This window comes from Capra hircus, chromosome 8 (genome assembly GCF_001704415.2).
Source record: "Capra hircus breed San Clemente chromosome 8, ASM170441v1, whole genome shotgun sequence".
Taxonomy (NCBI): Eukaryota; Metazoa; Chordata; class Mammalia; order Artiodactyla; family Bovidae; genus Capra; species Capra hircus.
In genome coordinates, this window is record NC_030815.1 from 91,144,660 (window position 1) to 91,167,121 (window position 22,462).

Sequence of the window (22,462 nt, forward strand, 5' to 3'; positions counted from 1 at the left end):
GGGTCAGGAAGATTCCCTGAAGAAGGGAATGGCTACCCACTCCAGTATTCTTGCCTGGAGAGTCCCAAGGACAGAGGAGCCTGGTGGGATCGCAAAGAGTTGGACATGACTAAGTGACTAACACACTATCATAACTAACATGGGGCAAAGGACTTAGTACAATTGCTAAAGATGAGTCAAAACAAAGAAGGTAAGAACTCCTTAGAATTAAACTAATCATGCTGATTTATAATGGAGAGGATCAATTGTCTGCAGAGTCTTCCTTAGGAGACCAAATACGTCCTAGGATGAAAGTAGAAGAATAGGGTTCACATGTAACCAAACCAATAACAGTGACCTATATAGAAAAAAAGTGCTGTGTTAAAGAAGAGAGCAGCATAACAGATGCAGGGGGCAGAGGTGGCAGAACTGGCAGCCTCACTGCTGGGAGGCAGCAGGGACCCTGTCTGGGAGGTCAGGTTGGCTGCTCCGGCCTCGCCCCTCCCTGCACTCAGGGGGAGTCTGCTGTCTTTGCTAGAGCCCCTTCATCAGTACTTCCCCAGTAGCTCGGCTGGTAAAGAATCTGCCTGCAAAACAGGAGACCCCGGTTCAATTCCTGAGTCAGGAAGATCCACTGGAGAAGGGATAGGCTGCCCAATCCAGTATTCTTAGGCTTCCCTGGTGGCTCAGCTGGAAAAAAATTAGCCTGCAATGCATGAGACCTGGGTTCCATCCCTGGGTTGGGAAGATCCCCTAGAGAAGGCAAAGGCTACCCATTCTAGTATTCTGGCCTGTAGAATTCCATGGACTGTATAGTCTATGGGGTCACAAAGAGTTGGACATGACTGAGTGACTTTCACTTTCACTTCATCAGTAAGAAGCCTTCTGAGTATGTTTCAGCTCTCAATGCCTGTTTCCATCAGGTGAGATGTACAAAGGAGTGAGCTTGAATGACTGTCTGCCTGAAAGTTTTAGTTCTTCCTGTTGGTGAGTGCATAGGTGTCTGGATAACACGAAGGAACTTTGATCTAGAGCTTGGCCATGACATCAGTGGACTTCTAAGCTCTGGACAATTGAAATGCAGCAAGAGCAGGGACCCGAGCATTCATCTGAAGGGAAACAGGAGACTTCAAGATCATTTAATGGGTTTCAGTTTTGGCAAGAAAGACTCTAAAGGAAACAAATCTTTCACACCATTTCTTCAGACTGTCACTAAGTGAAATCATGTTAAAAACATGTCATTGCAATCTCAAAACCACGTGCATCTAAACACTTCCTATGTTTTCCTGTGACAAGCTAAGAGAAATAATGGGTATTGTTACTAAGGCATTTACAGTCTATTTAGCCTATTCTATTAGATCCTACTGGACACAATTTGAAAATGGATTTAACAGTTTAATTTTTAAAAAGTCAATATTTCCAAAAAACTGGAAATTATATTTCTTGCAACTAACTACTTACAAGAAAACATTCAAACAACAACAACAAGGCTGTTGCTTCCACTCTGAGCAACAGTGGAGGGTTATATGGAAGGAAAGGGCATTATGGGACAGCTTAATTTAAGGGGCAAGTGCATTAATGGGATAGAAAGAGTTCCATCTTTTATACTAAGAGTGTCTACACCACCTGGTTCTCTTGATAACCTGTCATTTGAGGTCCTGGATTCTCCCATTATTGGGAATTCTGATGCTTAAGAATACTAGAGGGAGATGCCTGGTGGCACTCACCTGACTGGTGTGGAGCCAGTATTGCAGCCTAGATTTGTTCCTGATGCGTGGCAGCACCAGCCTGTACACCATGTGCTCACCAATGGTGGTCAGGATGGACAGACCAAATCCAATGCACAGCAGCATGAAGAGTCCAGAGAAGTGTTTGATGCCCATCTGCAACGTCTGTGGCAGAACAGGAAAGGAAAGGTCATGAATGGGGGGCTGCACCTGGTCCCATGCCTGTCCACTCTGAGATGAACATCGTTTTTTGCTGGACCCAAGGAAAGCTGGAGACCGTTTCTCCGTGGCTCTGCAGATGTCACTATACTACACTGTGAAGGGGATCCAGGACCGAGGGCTGCTGCAGGGCACAATTCCTGGGGGTGCTACTCACATATAGTGCTATTGTTTGGTTCCTGGAGTCATGAAGAGGCCCTGTGTCTAGACCACGCTATGGTGTCAAAAGGGACACTGAGCGATAGAGAGTGAAAATTAAAACAATTTAGTATATTAAAACATCAAAAAGTTATCAAGGAAAGAATCTCTCCCAGGGACAGAGAGTGAGTTAGATTTAAGGGGAAAAGATGATGAGCGCAATAAAACTTTTCATTTAGATCTGACAGGGAACATGGATAGGATATCATCTAGTTCAATGTCCTCATTTTAAAGATGAGGAACTTGGGACCAGAAAAGTGAAGGAAGTTGAGCCAGTCACAAAATTAGACAGCCACAGAGGAGAAAAAGAAGGGATCTACTTGTTGATTGCTTACTATTTTTTCTTTTTTTTGTGCTTAGATAGCTATTATAACTACAATTTATAGTTGCAGAAACTGAAGTTCTTGCAGTTTTTAAGTGACAAAGCTGGCCTATAAGTCAATGTTTGTTTAGCTCCAAAGTTCAGTTTCTTTTTACTCTACAGCAAGAGAGCAACAGCAACTATAAAAACAATCACTTTAACACCTGTGACTGTCTAATGGATTTACAGGCGGTCTCTACAAAATATGTATTCAGTCACTGACATCGATGACCAATCAATCCAGGAGAAAGACATTTGATTCTTTGAGTGCCTACTATGTGCCAGGTAGTCTCCCAAGCACCAGGGGTGGAGATAGGAGGGTTATGTCCCTACCTTCAATCAGCTCAAGTCTAGGGAGAAAGCAAACATTTATACCGCATGATACATTGATTCACACTTCCCAGGTTTTGCAGAGAAGCTGGCTCATGAGATAAGACTTAAAGCGAGACAGGTAGAATGTGGAGGCTGGGTGGGAAAGTAGCACTCCAAGCTGAGGGCAGCAGAAACAAAGAATGTGGCAGAGACACGAACCTCCAGCACATTGATCTGTGAGCTTGTGAGACAGACGGCTGTGCTCAGAGGTGGGGTGCAGAGGCCCTGCATCCTGAGGGAGGAACAGGCCAGCCCTAGGCAAGGCTAGATTAAGCACCATACCCAAGATCATACAAGCCAATGCTAAGGACCCCGAGCATCATCCCTTTGCTGGAGGCTTTCGGTCATTATCATCATTGATAATTATTTAGCATTTAATACGTGGAAGGCGCAGTTCTGAGCACTTTATCAATATAGCAACTTGCTTAATTTTCCCAACGACCTATGAGGGAGGTACTCTCTCCGTTTTACAAGTGAGGAAACTTAGGAATGAGAGTTAAATGACTCATCCAAAGTCACATAGCTGGTAAAGGTCAGGGGGGTTCATACCCAGGCGGGCAGGCTAACTCCAGAGCCTACACTCTTAACCACATCATTTAACTGACATGAGTGATCCCCCTATCCTCTTGAAGGAGTTTTCCTTTCTTTCATTCTCCTCTCCTCTACCCCCAGTCCTGGAGAAGCAGGCAGTCAGGATGGCTCAGGCATGGCTAGACCTCCTGGTACTCCAGGAAGTTTATGTGGGGGACCAGGCTCAGAGGCAGAGCTTGGAGATTTCAAGCTTTGGGGGAGGCTGGGCCATGGAATCTCTTTTCCTCAATGATACTACTTTTGGCAATGGCTCTGGACCAAAGATGTGTGTTAGGATCCCTGGAGAAGGAAAGACTAGGGGTGCGAAGGGGCACAGAGCATGCCCCAGGTCCCCGAGCCTGGGGCACCTGAGAATGAAAGAAGCCCAGCCTGAAGGAACAAGGGATGCTAGTGTAGGAAAGGTGAGCAATTTATCAGGCCCTGAGGGGTACTCAGTTACTAGAGCTTTTCCTGGGACGTCTCTGTACATGTGATGACCAACCTGACCTCCAGAAAGTATGTACAAATGTGTCTGAAAGTAGCCCTCAGCCTGGACCTGTAGTAATGTGTACAGGATACAGCTATTATAGAAGGATTCAATGAGCTACTACTGCTGTGGATGAAGAACACACTGGGCAAATTCACTTGGGACTTAAACAGCATTGAACACTCAGCAAAAGACTAAACAGACTGGTGCTGCTTTTTATAAAGCGCTGCCAAGATGAAGAAGAAAAATGTAACGTACAGTGAATCATCCTGCTTTTAAACCCTGGTGTTTCCCTCTGTTATCTTGTGCATAACAATAATTAGTCTCATTTACCTCTTATTATCTCAATAACAAAGAGGCTGTATTCAGTTTATTTTACACACTTCTTTCTTTAAATTTCCATTGTTTACACCCACATACTAATAGAATTATAGAAGTAGTTGCTGTTTTTTTTTTTTAAATTAGACATCTGTGTGCCAGACACCATACATGCATATTATGATCTGATAATAGTATTGTAAGTTAAATAGAACTGGACATGGCACAACAGACTGGTTCCAAATAGGAAAAGGAGTACGTCAAGGCTGTATATTGTCACCTGGCTTATTTAATTTATGTGCAGAGTACATCATGAGAAACGCTGGGCTGGAAGAAGCACAAGCTGGAATCAAGATTGCCGGAAGAAATATCAATAACTTCAGATATGCAGATGACACCACCCTTATGGCAGAAAATGAAGAGGAACTCAAAAGCCTCTTGATGAAAGTGACAGAGGAGAGTGGAAAAGTTGGCTTAAAGCTCAACATTCACAAAACGAAGATCATGGCATCTGGTCCCATCACTTCATGGCAAATAGATGGGGAAACAGTGGAAACAGTGTCAGACTTTATTTTTTTGGCCTCCAAAATCACTGCAGATGGCGATTGCAGCAATGAAATTAAAAGATGCTTACTCCTTGGGAGAAAAGTTATGACCAACCTAGATAGCATATTTAAAAGCAGAGACATTACTTTGCCAACAAAGGTCCGTCTAGTCAAGACTATGGTTTTTCCAGTAGTCATGCATGGATGTGAGAGTTGGACTATGAAGAAAGCTGAGCACTGACGAATTGATGCTTTTGAACTGTGGTGTTGGAGAAGACTCTTGAGCATCCCTTGGACTGCAAGGAGATCCAACCAGTCTATTCTAAAGGAGATCAGTCCTGGGTGTTCTTGGAAGGACTGATGCTGAAGCTGAAACTCCAGTACTTTGGCCACTTCATGTGAAGAGTTGACTCATTGGAAAAGACTTTGATGCTGGGAGGAACTGGGGGCAGGAAGAGAAGGGGACGACAGAGGATGAGATAGCTGGATGGCATCACTGACTCGATGGACATGAATTTGGGTAAACTCCGGGAGTTGGTGATGGACAGGGAGGCCTGGCATGCTGCGATTCATGAGGTCACAGAGAGTCAGACATGACTGAGTGACTGAACTGAACTGAACTGAAGTTAAGTATTATTATCCCCATTTCACATTCAAGGAAACTGAGGTTCATTAACTACCATACCCAATGCCATACAAGCTAAAAAATAGGAGGCCAGGCTATGGATCCAGGATTGTATGATGCTAAAGCCTGAACTACCATAAAGCAAATACCCTTCAGAGGCATCTCTTGCTGTCTATTCCCTGTTACAACTTGCAAAAAATTTTATTCAAAACTCACCCTCTGGATTGCAAATCCCCTATAATCTGCCTTTGGGCACCAGTGAAAAACGCTTAAACTGTGTCTGAGTCTGACTGATAAAATGTACTGCTGCAGTTGTAATTCAGCTGTTCTTCTCCTAGGACCACACTGCTTCAATGTGCTATGCATTAAATATATGCATTTGTCCCACATTAACAAGTGAAATATTTTTGTCTGATAGAGTGGAACTTGCTCAACTTGACATTTATCATTGGTCAGAGGAAGAAGAAGAGGAGCAATGAATATTCAATGTCAAATCTTTAAATTTAAGTGATGCAGACAAAATAATGATTACTTTTGCAAGTGACATGGATAGAAGCATCATATTCAGAAATGCAATTACAGCCCGGTCTCACGTTGTCAAGAGCTGTATAAGTGAAAGCAAAGAAATGTGAGTGGAATTTTTTTTCTTTATCCCATTGCTTCATCTGCAGCTTCATTTGATAGCTCACAGCCACACACTTCTGGAGTCTCAAGAGCCAAGGAGAGAAGAGTGTCTCAGGATTTAGCCATGGGCAAATGTCAGGTATTTATGGCTTCACTCAGTCCTTCACAGGCTCGTTCCAGCCCATCCAGTCTCTCTCAGTTACCTCCTTAATCAATAAGTAACTACTCAAAAAATCGTCTTCCTTGCTTATTTTATATTGCTAAATGTTATTTATAGTATTATATTTCCTTAACATTTTATTTTATTGTTCATTTACATTAACATATTCATTGCATTGTGGAGGGCAAGCATACTCTGTATTATGCACGCATGAATACCCACTGATTAAGCATTAAAGAACTGGTGTTTTAAATGGTTCCTATTATGTAGAAATCATTGGTGGATTGTCATATACAGCAATATAATGCATTGTACATTAGATATTAAACGCTAACAAATGTCTAAGTATGTTTTAAAGAAATTTAGGGAAACTGGTTGGGCTTTTTGGAAAAGGTGGGAATGTTTTATTTATTTGTTTTGTCTCATACAAGATAATGGAAAAGACTCTCACCATCTGGAAATCTACCAGCCAACGTATTTCTAGGTACAGACTAGATTCAGATAAAGGGTGATGCCTGTACTATCAAAGATTCTGAGTGGTCTCTGTTTAGATCATTAGTGCTTCCGGTGACTTAAAGAGGCCAAGACCACCAATTCTGTTGCTGCTAAACTCTCCTCTGCCTCTTGCTCGGTTGTGGACCGTTGAAACATCTGACAGATGGTTAGATGACTGACTAGGTTCTGAAAACTCTAGCAAGAAATGCAGATAAACTATTTGAGTCATCATTTGCCTCAGATGTTACTGGTTAAATCCTATAATCTAAGCCTCCCTAGCCCCCAGTCCATGTCTTCCAGCATACAGCAGCTACCCAATGTCTCTGGTCCTTTAAAGAGTCTGTATTCATTGTTTTCAATTCCTCTCCTCCCATTCTCTTTTGGACCCACTCCAATCAGGCTTTCAATCCCTGGCTTAGGATCCTGTCAAAACCAGCAATGGCCATCAAATCCAAGAGTCAGTTTTCAACTTATTCATGTATCAGCTTGGAAACTTATTTCATCCTCTTTGATGTATTTTCTTCACTGTTTTGGGGAATCCTTTCTCCTTGTTCTATATCAGTCTTGTCTGCTGGTTCCTCCCCATCCTTCTGACCTTAAACATTAGCATAACTTCAGTTTTTTAGTTACATTCACTTTCTTATCCAGACCATGTCTTTAAATACCATCTATTTACCAATGACTTCCAAATGTATATCATTCCCAACTCCTGACTCAGCCTATCTACTTGGATATCTAATAGAATCTCAAAATGACACATCAAAATAAACTTCTAATTTTCCTTCTGAAATCTTCTCTTCACACAGTCTGTCCCTTCTTAATAAATCTCCATCCTTGCCATTTCTCAGGCCAAATAGCATAGATTCCTCCCTTTCTCTAGCATCCTGTACTTAGCATGTCTGCAAATATGGTGGATGCTGTCTGCAAAGTATGTCCAGAATCTGATGACTTCTTACCACTTCCACCAACCAGCCTGGTCCAAGTCACCATCATCTCTCACCTAGACTACAGAAATAGCTTCCGAATTGTTCCTCGGTCCCTTCAGTCTGTTTTATGCAAGGCAGCCAGGATAAGTCAAAATATGTTACTCCTGTGCTCAGTGCCCAGTGATGATGTTTGGCCTCAACCAGAGTACCTGTCAGAGCCCTTACAAAGGCGCACAGGACCTAACATGACTTGGTTGCACACCTCTTGCTTCATATTCTTCTTCTCACACTTGTTCACTCTGCTCAGCAGCTTGGGCTTCCTCACTTCTCTTAAAACCATCCAGCTGTTCCTGCTTGAGGCTCTTCATTTTCTATTCTCTCTGCCTTGTAAATTCTTCCACCAGGAATCAGCAACGGTCCTTCACTTGCTCTCTGCGGGTCTCTGCTCAAACATTACTTATCACTGAACTCTACTTTAACTACTGTGGTTAAAAAGGCAAATCTTTCTATGGCTGAAAAATATTGCATTGTATGTACATACCACATTTAGCTTATCCATTCATCTGCTTATAATCAGTAGATAAGAGTTCATCAGGAGCTGGGGCTAGAGGAAAATGGGGAGTTATGCTCAGTAGTTACAGAGTTTCTCTTTGGGATGATGAAAGAAATTTTGGAAACATGTAGTGGTGATGATTGCACAACAGTGTAAATTTAATTAATGCCATTGAACTGTACACTTAAAAATGGTTAAAATGACAAATTGTTTTTACCATGATTTAAACAATTAAAAAGTAAAAAAAAAAAAAAAAAGGCAAATCCTACCCTCTCCCTCTTATCCTGTGAAAGTCGTTCATTCGTGTCTGATGCTTTGCGACCCCATGGACTGTATAGTCCATGGAATTCTCCAGGGCAGAATACTGGAGTGGGTAGACCATCCCTCTCCAGCAGATCTTCCCAACCCAGGAATCGATCTGGGGTCTCCTGCATTACAAGTGGATTCTTTACTGGCTGAGCTATCAGAGAAGCTGGACTCTTCTTCTCATGGACTCAATCTCTTCCCCATATCTTGTTTTATTTTGCCCCTGACATAACACATATTTACTGTCTATTTCCCTCCTCAAGGAGAATGTAAGCTCCAAGGAACCAGGAATTTTGCTCATTTGTCCAGTGCATATCCTGATTGCCTAGAACCCTGCCTAACACTTATTCGATTCTCAAAAAGTATTTTTTGGAATGAGTGGATGAAAGCATGTGAAACCTAGAATCTTTATATAATATAAATTGATGTATATATTTCTACCCCCCAAAACTCTTATAGATCTCAAGAGATTTTTGGAATAATTCTGTGATGGAGAAAGAGATTGATATTCTTAATTGATAGATGAGAAAGAGGCTCAGAGAACTTGGAAAACTTGCCATCCTGACTTTCTAATGCCACTGTTCATCAATCTGGGGGCCTATTATGGGAATTGGGAGGAAAAGCATATTAACAATTAATAAAGTAAAAAATTGGAGATTTTTTACACTAATATTACAACTGGCTTCTGCAGGAAATGTGTTGGCTTTATTTGCTTAGGATCCTTTCCTTGGGGAATGGCCCTCCCCTACTTCACCTGGTTTTGGTGTGTCTACCAATCACAGACTCCCCACTCCTTCTTAACAGGAGGCCAAGCACAGGACCCAAGGTAAGCCAGTTTACATCTGAAGCAGAGGCACTTGGCTTGGAAAGTAGTGGAAGCCATCATTTCCAGTGTCTTCAGTATCATAAAGTTCCTCTAGCTCTGAGGTGTCAATATAACTTCTTTTGAGAGAGACTTTATTTCTCATGCAGAACACTGAGATGGATGGGTGAGCCCATTCTAGGAAAATTTCTCTGACAGGGTACAGCTCTGCCTTTCTTTGCATGTCTCTAGAGGCTTGGTATACAGTAAGTGCTAATAAATGTTTAATAAAGGAAGTACATACCTGAAAAATAACTTAGTTACAGTTACTCTCAAGGATTCCTATACTTATTAAGTACTTTCCCCCAGAGCACTAGGGCTAAAAGAACCAGGAGAAATCATTTCCTTTTTCAGTGATCTGGTGCGTTAAAACTTTGTATATACAAATTTGCTCTCTGAGTCTGTAAAGTCAAATCCTGGTTTGAAAATAATTTTTTAAATTTAATTAGAGAGCTGAAATAGGGAAAGAACAACATCTTAGTGAGAGGTAAAGCTCCAGTACTTTGCCTACCTGATGCGAAGAGCTGACTCATTGGAAAAGACCCTGATGCTGGGAAAGATTGGGGGCAAAAGAAGGAGGATGACATGGTTGGATGACATCTCTGACTCAATGGACATGAGTTTGAGCAAACGCCAGAAGATGGTGAAGGATAGGGAAGCCCGGCGTGCTGCAGTCCATGGGGTCGCAAAGAGCTGGACATGACTTAGTGACTGAATAACAACAACAAAGAAAAAAAAAAGGCAAGTTGTGGAGCCTATAAAATATGGCTAACTCCTAAATTCTTGGGAGCAGGATGGGGAGGAAGCAAAGGCTGTTTCTAATTTTGAAGACCTGATTTCCTTTTCGTTTTTTTTTTTTTTTTTTTTTTTTGCCATCCCGATATTTTGCCCAGAAGAGCAGTAGCTCAATAAAATTTGGCAGAATAATTGTGTCTATATATATAGCCCTTTATCCAGGCAGGAGGGGGGACAGAAGACGGAGGCCTGCATCTGCATGAGATGAGGGCTCCAGAGGCACCAAGCAGAGCTACCAGAGGAAAGAGTTTCCCTGGGTGAAGACAATGGGGCAAGACCGGGCGATGCAATAATTGGGGATTTCTAAAAAACTTGTAACAACAGTCATGAAAAGGTAGAAAGAAGGTATTCACTCATAGAATCTGCAACTTTCTCATCAATGAAGACAGATTGAAAGATCATTTAACACGAAACAAAACAGGAGATGATTTGCAAAATCCAGGGAGATGCTGCCTGAGTGAAGTTGTTAATAACAGTGCTCACACATATGGATGAGAAAATAATCTAGATGGACAGTAAAATCAGGGTCTGCAGGAACTTCTCACTGCGTCCCTTGTCCTGGGGGATGTGGCACTTCTATCCCTCTAACCTGGAATCTGCTTAATGACTCCTCAGCATGGCACTGCCCAGGTTGCTGAGGACACATCCCCTTTCTGTCCTTGGTACTCCCAGAGCTCTGGCCCCTTCTAGGTTTGGGCAACCATCTTTTACCCTTGGACCTGGCGCTCAGTGTGCTAAATTAGCTCCACTGTGCAGTCTTTTGAAAAGTCTTAATGTTAATAAAACAACTCAGAAAAATATTTCCAAAAATTAAATTTGAGGCAATCAACATTATCATTTTCCTATATAAACAATTATCTTCAGTTCTTCACTGTCTCTTCTAAACTATGACCATATGCATATATTTTTCCAGAGCTATAAACTCTGTTATATGTTAATAATTATGCTTTTCAAAAAGCTTAATCTGAAAATATATTGATTTATCATTATTTATTAACTTTAATGGCTTTATATTAGCAACTATTATTTTATCATAATTCACTTTATTCCCAAACTGTCAAATATTTAATATTGCTTCATATGTATACATGTATACAAATATTGCTGCAATAAAAACATCTTTTGCATAGAGTGCTTTAAAAATCATTTTTGATTCTTTCTTTGAGATATATATTGCAATGGATGGGATTACCAGGTTAGATGATGGAAATGTTCTGATGCCTTGTGTTGTATGAAATAGTTCTCAAGAGTGTGAAAACCATTCCCAGTGATTCCCAAGATGCCCTGGTGCACAGGATGTTAACATCCTTGCCAACTCTGTTTTACAACTAATCATTTTTTTTTCCTATTTTGTTTATTCCAATTTGTATGTGTTCAATTTTTGAGGTTATTTTTCGAAGTTTGTTTTTCCTGTCTCCCTGTGTATACATTATATATTTATATCATTTGCTCAATTATACATTTCAGAAAAAGTGAGAATTTTTACTGAAGAAAACTAATAAGCCCTTTCCTAATACATTACATATGTTTCTTCATTTAAAATTTTCCTGTTAGCTTTGTTTTGTTAGATTTTATTGTACAGATGTTTGAACTCTATATGACTCCATTTGTTTTGATTATTGGAAACTCTATTGTTCAGTTAGAAACAGTTGTTAGAAAATAGTCATTGGGAAGTTTTATGCCCAATTGCTTTATTTGTAAAAAATTATTTATTTTCGGCTGTGCTAGGTCTTCGTTGCTGGGTGAGGGCTTTCTCTAGTTGCAGTGAGCAGGGGCTGTTCTTCGCTGGGGAGCTCCAGCTTCTCCCTGAAGTGGTTTCTGGCGAGGGAGCACAGGCTCCGGGAGTGCAGGCTTCAGCAGGAGCACAGGCTCAGTAGTTGAGGTGCACTGGCTCAGTCACCCCACAGCATGTGGAAACTCCCTGCACCAGAAATCAAACCCGTGTTTCCTGCATTGGCAGGTGGATTCTTAACAACTGGACCTCCAGGCAAGTCCCCAATTGCTTTGTTTTTGAAAAATAATGAACATTTCATCCATCTCGCCTTTTTTTTGTTTTTTTTAACTAAGTGTGGACTTTCTCTTCACTGAGGCAGTTTCAGCTCCATGCTGCAGAAGTACCTTAGCCAGTAAAAGGCCACGCCCATCCTGCGGTGGGCTGCATTCCTTTATGCTGATTTTGATTTCTACTTAAAATCCTATTAAAAAAATATTGGTAACATACACACACACACACATATACACAAAACCTTGTGGGAACGAACACCATGCAAAATAACAAAATTTACCTGTGGGTCAGCTTTAGTCTAAGAACTGCCAGGCTGTATCTTTACTCTACACAGCTTTTACTACTCTGGTGTCCTTTCAGTGTTGTGGTTTTTCATTATGACTCAGCGGACGCTTTAAAGCGGACACATAGTTTGTTGCTGTTCACACAGTCACCAGCCAGTGGGACAGCTATAGCAGCCAATACAAAAGGAGAGGCATCCAGTTCTGATCGTGTCTAGTGACCTCTTTTTAAAAATTTTTTTGGCTGTGCTGTGTGGCATGTGGGATCTTAGTTCACTGACCAGGATAGAAATGTTCCCTGCACTGGAAGTGTGGAGCCTTAACCACTGGACTGCCAGGAAAGTCCCAACCTGACTCCTTTTTCACCATGCCACCTTGTCTTACAAACACCCAAGCCTCCTCCTTTTCAAAGCATGGGAAATAGATAAAACACAATAGCCAGATTCACGACACACTTTAAATCCTAACAGAAAAAATCAATAGCATAAGTGAAGAATGGGATTTGTAATAAAAAAAAAAAAATTCCTGAAGATTTTTCCTTGAAGATTCCTTTACAGCAATATAGAGAATAAATCAACTATGTTAAGGACATATTTTCCCCCCTACATTTCAAAAAAAATTGTCTAGTTGATTTGGGGATTGCAACATATGGTAGAGAGCAGACACAATCCATTAATATAGGATTCACAACAACATATTGTTACTGATGTCTGCAGCGTCAAAGCATATTGGTTGCTGTTACTAGTTTAATCTAAATGCTGTCACTGATTTCTCAAGATGAGATGAAGGTGGAAGATGATCTAAGATTGCCTTGCCTAATATTTTTAACTTTTTGCAATGCATAGGACCAAGGAGGTAAGAGCTCCTTTGTCCTTAATAAACAATTATCTTTTTGTAAAAATTGAAGCTTGGTTTGATTACCTTAGCGAGGCATTTAGGAATAATTTGAGGCAGGTAAATACAGAAGCCTCAAAAATAGGAGGCAGTGCAGGGAGCTCACCATTTGTGGTCAGAGAGCATGGCTCAAGTCCTTGCTTTGCCACTTACCAGCTGGATACCTTGGGGTAGCTTCTAGATCGCTCTATAGCATCATCTGTAAAACTGAGATGAAGGCACCCACCCCACAGTGTTGCTACAATGATTAAATGGTATAACAAATGTAATAGGGCCTAGAACAGCTGTTCAATAAGCATCAACTACTATTATCACTCCAAGGAACTGTACAGAATGAGATTTGTTGGCAACTTGGCAATTAGCAGAGAAGAGTCAAAGCATTCTAATATGGAAGTAAATGTGATCTTTTCCCCCAAATATTCATATAATCAGATCTTTCCAGTTGCTGAGGCTAGAAACAGGTGCACAGTTTAAGGTCACTGCCACAGAGCCTTGGGTAACTATTGGGTTGTTCAGAAAGTTCCTTCTGGTTTTTCCTAAGACATTAGTGGGGAAAACCCAAACAAACATTTTGGCCAACCCAATACATTAGGTAGACTGATTGAGCAATTAGCTTGTGAATTCCAGCCACTCCAGAAGCTGAAATGTTTTTTCCTCTTGTTAAATTTGAACATGTAATCCAACATGTTTCAAACCCTAGGTCCTAATTTTAAACTGTATTTTAGTGTGCACGTTGCAGAACATACAAATAGTGTCTCTCTTTCAGAAGTCCTCTTGGCTGGCATTACACAAGCTCACTTTTCTCATGAAAGGTTTCTTCCACAAAGTCAAATAGGTTGGGCTAGAATGAGTCCTCCTCTCTCTTTTAAATTCTCAGTCAAGAAGTCTGTTGCTGGGGACTTCCCTGGTGGTCCAGTGGTTAAGAATCTGCCTTGCAATGTAAGGGACACAGGTTTGATCCCTGGTCAGGGAACTAAGATCCCACATACCACGGAAGAAACTAAGCTGTCATGCCCCAACTAAGACCTGATAGAGTAAACTAAATAAATAAAAATTTAAGAAGAAGAAGAAGATGCAGCCTGTAGGGTGCAGAGGACCTTGACATTGTTTCCTTTCTGGATTAGGAATATACAAATGTCCTGCTAATCTGAGAGTAGGTGTGGCTAAGTACCAAGTAAGGGTTCAGAAGGAACCCAGAGGCCTCCTTTTCCCTTATATTCTGATTGAGTAAAAGAGGACAAAAGGACATGGAGAGTGAACGTGTTGTGCACTAGCACTTAACATGTTTTATCTTTTGGAATTCTCAGAGTAACCTGGGGATGGAGCCTCATTTTAACCAGGAGAAATGACAGAGAGAGGTTAAGTAAGTGCTCAGGCTCGCACAGCTAGTAACAAGTGACTGTGATAAAAACCCAGTTGTAACTGAATCCAAACTCAGGTGTGTCTGAATCTTTGCACTGTCACCCTGAAATGGGGGTAGGACTCGTATAACTACAGGATCGGGAACATTTACTGATTATTAATACATTTATTTTTAGGACTACACAAGAATTTAAATGGCAGGCACATCTATTCTTTGTGGCTCATAAGTAATTTATAAAATAAAAAGTATGGCATAGTGCCAATAATGAAATTTGGGGGTTTATTTGTCCTACTTTTGGGGGAAGCAAGACTAGCTACCAGCCTTTTCAAAATATAAGGATAATAAATCTAGAAATGGATCTTCCTTGTCCTGAAAAAAGAAAATCACCTAGGGTTTGTACCTTGGCTAAGTGCATGTAGGGAGAGTATGTCGTCTTGTCCTGCGAACTGGCAGTAGTAAGTGGGACATAGAGAGCTGGTAAAATCTAGGGTACGAGAACAGTGTACTTACTGGTACACTGGCTCTCCCAAACAAGCACAACAAAAACAACTACAACTTTTTGCTCTTTTCCATGAGTTCTTACTACTCCCACAATGGCTGGTCTGAAGCTATTGACAAGACATCACTGGACATGGAACTGGGGAGGGAAGCGCACACTTTTGTTCTCACTCAGTAAGAACAGCTCCAGCACATCTTGGCTGCAGGTTTATTAGGGTGTGAGGGACACTGGGCTGACTGTTACATTAGAGACAAGGCTTCCCCCAATGAGAGAACTCTCAACTTCCCTGCCAGGTCCAGGTCAGACTTAAAAAAAAAAAAAAAGTTTTGTCAGTGTAGACAGCATCCACTCCTGCTGCAGAGGTGTACCTGTTCATCTCTGCATCTTTTGAATGCCAGGAGCAATACCACTTCCACACCCTGGGGAGAGTCCACTGGAGCTGGAATTACCACCACTTCTGCCTGTGGGAAGGACTCTGAGTGTGGCCCATTCTCTCCCACTGGGTACTGCAGGTGAGAGAGCTTCCCAGGAAGGGCTTCCCTGGTGGCTCAACAGTAAAGAATCTGCCTGCAATACAAGAGACCAGGAGATGTGGGTTCAATCCCTCACTCAGGAAGATCCCCTGGAATAGGACATGGCAACCCACTCCAGTATTCTTGCCTGGAGAATCCCATGGATGGAGGAGCCTGGTGGGCTACAGTCTATAGGGTGTCAAAGGGATGGACAGGACTGAAGCAACTGAGCACGCGTGCCTGTGTGAGCTTCCCAGGCAGTTCTCTGTCCTGTTTGTGTGGAAGCCCCATTAACTGAACTTAATACTGGGGAGGGCAGTCAAGCCTGAAAAGCCACCTCCTCTGAGACTGATAGACTGGGGATTTTGTCTTAGCCTTTCTTACAAGGCCTCTGAATTTCTGCCAGGAAAGGAACTGTAAAGGAACTGGAGCAATGAGACAGGAGGAACCCAGCTGGATTCCTAGCCCATAGGACTTGCTCCAGGATTTCTGGATGTACTGTGGGGAGTGGTCTGAGGCTTTCAAAAGGGAAAGATGGGCTTTTGTCGCCCAGAGAGAGGTGATTAAAAGATTCTCAGCCAAGAGAAATAGATTCATCCTTCTTGCTACAATAAGTAATTAATTATCTGTTAAAAGATGCTTGAACACCACAAGTAAATGAAAATAGCTCACCTAGCACCTTTTGGAAATTTTCCCCCCATATATAAAACCATGAGAAGTAAAGGAGAAGATGTATATTTTCTTATTTTTGAACTTTAAAAGTTCTCTCCATTCTTTGTAGTTTGGTTTCTGAATCAAAACAAAGAAAAAAAATACATTCATAAAAGCTGATTCCTTTTCTTTTCCCTCCATGCTCCTTCATCATATTCTCCCCAACTCAAGTCATTAGCCTGAATCATTGAGAGCAGAAGAGTTAGTAACACTGAGGTAGGTGGTCTAGAGGCTGGAAGATCTTGCTTCAGTAAGAGAGACACTTTCCAGCAGGTCAGAGATGGCAGTTACTGGGCCTCTTGGGCAGATCTTTAAAGAGATAGAGAAGAAAGAAAAAGTTGTTGTTGAGTGGCGACCTTATAAAACTCACACAATGGTCACCAAGTGCTTGTGGACCTCCAGGCTTCTGACCACAGCACTGAATTCCTGGAAGGAGATTTTCCCGTCCCCGTCTTTGTCCAGGAGGATGATGGTTTTGTCCACCAGCTGCTGTAACTGCCAATCTTTCAGATTGTCCCCCACCATCATCTTCAGCACCTGGAAGAGCTCCCCGTTGGAAATGTAGCCGTCTTTGTCCATGTCGTAGATGCTGAAAGCAAACCTCAGCTTCTGCTCCTCATCTCCCCGGACGCTGAACTGGGAGGTCCCCAAGATGAATTCCTGGAAGTCCACCTGTCCGTCGCCGTCGGTGTCGAAGACGTCGATCACCCGCTGCACCAGCGGGTTCTTCTGCAGCTCCGGTATGGACGTGAACTCTTTGACGCTCAGAGCGTTGGAACCGTCCAAGTCCAGCTTCTTAAACCGCTTGCGCAGCCTTTTAATTTCATCTTCGTCAAAGTGCGAGCATATCTCCTCCGGGTAACTGGCCTCATTTCCCATTCTGGAGCCAGTCTGTTGCTCATAGGGTCGGCGGAGGGAGCAGGGGCGGTGAACGCACACGCGGTTAAAGAGAGACCGTTGTGCCCGCAGGTGGAGGGCCAGGTGGAGCAGGCTCGCGGGGACATCTCTTCCCCCCCGCGCCTGCCCCCATCCCCTTTGCGCCCCCTCCCCCTCTCCTGCTTCGGGCAACCAGTTGAGAAAATAGGAGGTGCTGGGAGCCAGGTGGAGGAGTGGGTGAGAGAAGAGGAGAGAAGAAGGGGTGGGAGAGGGAAGCTTGCAGGGGGTAAGATAGGAAAAGGAGGAGAGAGGGGAGCTGGGGGAGAAGTCCCCTTTCTGAATCCTTCTTTCAGCACCTTAACCTTTATCTCTCTTGCTGTTTTTAAAATCTTCTCACGTCTTTACTTTTCCTTCTTCTCTTGGAAAGTCAACCCCAAGGGGGTGGGGCTGCCTCTGTATTAATCGCTTCAGTACCCCCAACACAGTGCCTGAAATGCGATAAGTGTTTAACATCTGTTGAATGACTGCGTGAGCTGCAAGCAGGGGCTCCTGATGCTTATTTGCAGACCTCCTCTAAGGACTAAATGAGATAATACATCAAAGCGTCGGTGTCATACATGCATCAACAGTTGATCCTTGAACAACATGGGTTTCAACCATGTGGGTCCACTTATATGCAGATATTTTTCGATAGCAAATACTACAGTACTGCAGGGTTGGCGTTGGTTGAATACTCTGACACATAACCATGGATACTGAGAAAGGATACCCAGGGCTGACTATAAAATTGAAGATTTTCCACTGAATAGATGGTTGGCACCCCTAAACCCCCTGGCACTGTTCAAGGCTCAAGTATTTTTTTTTTTTTTTAATTCTCTGGGCGGGAAAGCCAGGATTGACATCTTTCTGATGCAGTGACTACTGACCTTTTTTACAACATTGGGTTCAGGGTCTTTGTAAGTGACTGTCCAGATATCGCACTAAATTTCTCATATGGATCATCTACAGGCAGTAACATATTCCTGAGGAATATACACAATGCTGAATTCAGGGCACTTTTTGGGAAGATACAGGTCCCAAGACCTTAGGTCCCAAGACCTCTGTCAGCTTATTATTTCAAATACATCATCTCAAACCCACTCCTTACTTTTGTTGGGCTAGTGCCTGATGACTGTCCTGAAGATCACTTTGGGGAATGGCTGCAATGTACCCTGAGAAGCTTTTGCTGTGTTTTGAGAGTATAAGAGGCCCTTAGGCTGTCTCACTCTCTCCCACCTTGCTTCAACTGGATTTGTTCCTATTTTGTTGATGATGAATCTCACCGCCATTCCCCAGATTCCTTCTTCCTTTAGGAACACATCAGTTCCTCCAAGTGCATACAAAGTATTAATACATTTGGTTCAAGAACATTCATTTTAAAGGGACTTGGGGGACTCCTAGGACCCTAAATCAAACTGGAAGAGGCAAACGCTCCCTCATTTTAAAAAAGGTTGGCACCATTTTTTGTGCTTTAGTTCAGCCAAAATATCAGCCTGAAGGTAGTCATGCTGAAACTGGCACAACACAGCCATGGAATACCTTACCATTAGGTCTACACAGTTTAAAAGAAAAGGAGGGACTTCTCTGGTGGTCCAGTGGCTAAGACTCCATGCTCCCAAAGCAGGGGGCCAAGGCTGGATCCCAGCCTGGCGTGCTGCAGTCAATGAGTGCAAACAGTCAGACATGACTTAGTGACTGAACTACAGTAACAACTCTGCCCAGGAGCGTTCATCTAGCGCTCAGTCTGGGTCCTCCTTCCAGTGCCCAGGCCTGGCTAAAGAGTCAGGTCTCAGCTGGCAGTGCCCTCAGGGCCAGGTCCCCAGACCCTGCCTCCTCACTGAGGGAGCTAGATCCTACATGCTGTAACTAAAGATCCTGCATGATGCAAGGAAGATTGAAGATCCTGCCTGCCCCAACTACGACCCAGTGCGGCCAAATAAATAAAATAATAGTAATAAGAAAGAAAAGTAAAGGTCTAGAGGCTAAAATATTTGATGACTGAATTATTATCTGGACTGAATTAACTAGATCTGAAAGAAGCATGGTCGAGTGGAAGGAATTTAGAGTAGTGTGTTAGGGGTGGGGCAGGCACACAGCTGGGTGTTAGCGTGAGATCACGACCTTCAGCGCAGGACCTTTAACCAGAGAACATTAGCGCCTCAGCGGTGGTGGTGGGAGATCCAGCCTGGCCAATAGTCAGCTGTACCGAGGTCCTTGTGCCTGTGAGCGTGGTGAGAGGCAGATTGTGGCCTTCTCCCACGGGCACTCCAGGCCTTCTGGTGTTAGGCCCGCAGGTGAGCTGGGGGCCCGGGGACAGGCAGGCTGAGCACTGTGCCCTGCAGAGCTCTTGCTATGGCCGCCCACTGGGTGGGTCCAGGCCTTGAAGTGGTAGTGAACCTCTGCCCCACCCCCTGTGACCTAATGGCGGCAGCAGTCATCCTGGCTCACAGTGCTTGAGACCAGTCCTTGTTTGGGGAGTCTGAGCAGCCTGAGGCCTGGCTGGGTCCTGGGCGCCTGGCTCCCTCAGTGGTGACAGCTGGGCAGGGTCTGGGGACCTGGCCCTGAGAGCACCGCCAGGTGAGACCTGCCTCTTCAGCGGGGCCTGGGCACTGGAGGGAGGACCCGGACTGCGTGGATCAAATGCTTCTGGGCAGGGTTGTTGTTCCGTCACCAAACTGTGCTCCACTCTTTGTGACCCCATGGACTAAGCATGCCAGGCTGGGCAGGGTACTGGTCTGAAAATGGACTTAGCCAGGGCTGGACCCTGAAGGATGAAAGTCAAGCCTTGGGATCTTGAACAAGTAAAATAAGGGGTAATAATGTTACTTTGCCTGCAGCATTTAAGTGTTCAAAGCCACAAGCAGGCAAGGAGACAGAATTGAATGCCTCCCCTGCCCTTTCTTGTCAGAACAGAGAGTAACATGTGCTTTTGTGGAAGTTTACAGGAACATCGTGACCTGAAGAACAAAGGATCTGACCCCAAGAAGTTTGCAACAACTAATCACGTCCCTCCTTCACATTTCCTATGAGAGGGCTTTGCTGTAAACTTTCAGGGAGTTTGGGGGTTTTTAGGCATGAGTCACCTGTCTCCTTGCACGGTCTTGCAGTTACCCTTTCTCTGCTCCAAACTCTGAACTTTTGGTATTGTTTGGCCTCACTCTGCATGGGGCACACAGACTTGTGTTTGGTAAAACAGCACAACTGAATCTTAACTGTCCACTTAATAGCTGTAAGTGGCTTGGACTAGTTGTTTAATGTCAGTTTTCCCACTCGTAAAATGAAGCTAATAATGTATTTCATACAGTTGTATGAGGATTAAAGCTGTTACTAACCAATAAGATAAACAATCATTATTATTACTAATTTTGTTATTGTTTACCCTGCTGGTGGAGATGAAGGCTTAAAGAAAGAATACTCGGAAGCCTGAGCACTTAAGTGTATGTATGTCCATTTGATGAACACTCCTTGTATATCGTGTACACTATGCCACTGGCTACTCTCAGTATTTTGCAGGATTAACTTCAGATGCTCCAGTGCAGTGTTCTTTGGTGGCTGATGGCAAATTTTCCATTGCAGGCAAGCCGTGATGAATCTCACTCATACTCCTACGGAGTCCTCACGACTTTCTCCTGAGTAATGTTCTGAAGGTCATTCTTTAGGAAGGAGTCATTAGCGTGGAAACTCTTAAGTAAGTATCTTCCTCTATGTGGTGTGTTTTTAGGAGGTAGTGAGGTGCAGTGGTGAGAGCATAGGAATTAAATAGACCAGGTTCCAGTCCCTGCTCTGCCCCATTAGCTGTGAGCTATTAGAGGAGCTGTTATTGTCCTAGCCTCACTGTCCTCATCTGTAAAGTGGTGTTAATCGTCATCTGCTTTATCTATTCTCTGTGGCTCAGATGGCAAAGAATCTGCTCACAATGCTGGAGACCTGGGTTTGATCCCTGGGTTGGGAAGATCCCCTGGAGAAGAGAAAGGCTACCCACTTCAGTATTCTGGCCTGGAGAATTCCATGGACTGTATAGTTCGTGGGGTCACAAAGATTTGCACATGACTGAGCGACTTTCACGTTCACATTCACTTGTCTATTCTGAGTGAGAAGAGGGACTGCATATAGAAATGTTATGTAGAAGGAGAAATATTGTCGCCAGAGTTAACTAATTTAATGGTCAAACAGACAATACCAGGAAGATGGTACCACCTCCTTGAAATAATTCAGTGAGCAGTTGGAACTGCTTTACTGCCTTGTAGAGGAGATAATGTGATGTTGGATCTGAAATTTTAGTCAATGTAAAGTTGAGTTTCCCATTGTTCCACATTTCATAAACTCTGTAGTTCAGCATTATTATGGGACTTAGTGTTATTGTTTCAGTATTCTCCAGCCATTATTCTTAGTCATTTCCATGAAAAATGCTATTTGTCACTCTCTTTATCACTATGAAGGGATGTGGATTGCTGGACATTCACGACAGTGAGCATGTTAAAAGGATTGACTGGTGGTTCTGGAAGAAATTAGGATCCTGACCACATTTCCATTTTCAATAAGCCATTTTCTTGTCCTCAACAGTTTTCAAAAAAAGAAAAAAGGACTGTGGAGGGTTATGTGCAAATATAGCTGACGTTGGAAAACAGAAACAGAAGTAATGAGAACTGAGAATCAGGTAAAACTTCATCTTCCAAGTTAGTCAGGAGAACAGGCTTCTGAGTAACTCACGTAGTTACTTTGCAAGCTTTACAGGTGGAAGCCCTCACGTTTCTGTGATTTCACTGGTCAACATTTTTAACATCTATTTGTATTGAGGTGGCCACCATGTAGAATGTGGAACAATACAGCTCTAAGTTTAAAACCTTTCATGAAGGACTTTCATGGTGGTCAAGTGGTTAAGACTTTGTCTTCCAATGCAGGGGGTGTGAGTTCAGTCCCTGGCTGGGGAACTAAGATTCCTCACGACCAGAAAAGAAAACAAAAACAGATTGCACACAACAGAAATAATGTTATAACAAATTCAATAAAGACTTGAAAAATGGTCCCCATTTAAAAAAAAAAAAACTTAAAAAAATGTTAAAACCTTTCACGCGCATCAGAGTTCTCACTTGTGACTTATAAATAATATAGTGGTGGTGTCATTATAGGTCTAAGTGGGATAACATCTACCTTTTTTAA

The 22,462-nt window shown here is 42.9% G+C and overlaps 2 protein-coding genes across 2 annotated transcripts in view; both read right to left on the minus strand.

The window, feature by feature from the left end:
* The window catches only part of GRIN3A (glutamate ionotropic receptor NMDA type subunit 3A), a 203,150-nt gene that overhangs the window by 10,357 nt on the left and 170,331 nt on the right, over positions 1–22,462 (minus strand). The window contains exon 7 of the mRNA XM_005684381.3: positions 1,707–1,871. Within this exon, the coding sequence (XP_005684438.2) occupies positions 1,707–1,871 (165 nt within the window). The remainder of the gene's footprint in view (positions 1–1,706; positions 1,872–22,462) is intronic.
* On the minus strand, positions 16,396–17,289 carry PPP3R2 (protein phosphatase 3 regulatory subunit B, beta). The gene has a single exon (XM_005684257.2). It carries the CDS (start codon positions 17,264–17,266, stop codon positions 16,754–16,756), a length of 513 nt encoding a protein of 170 aa, XP_005684314.2. The 5' UTR covers positions 17,267–17,289; the 3' UTR covers positions 16,396–16,753.

Excerpts from the sequence above, each read along its gene's own strand:
- PPP3R2 (XM_005684257.2), bottom strand. The coding sequence starts at position 17,266 with ATGGGAAATGAGGCCAGTTACCCGGAGGAGATATGCTCGCACTTTGAC.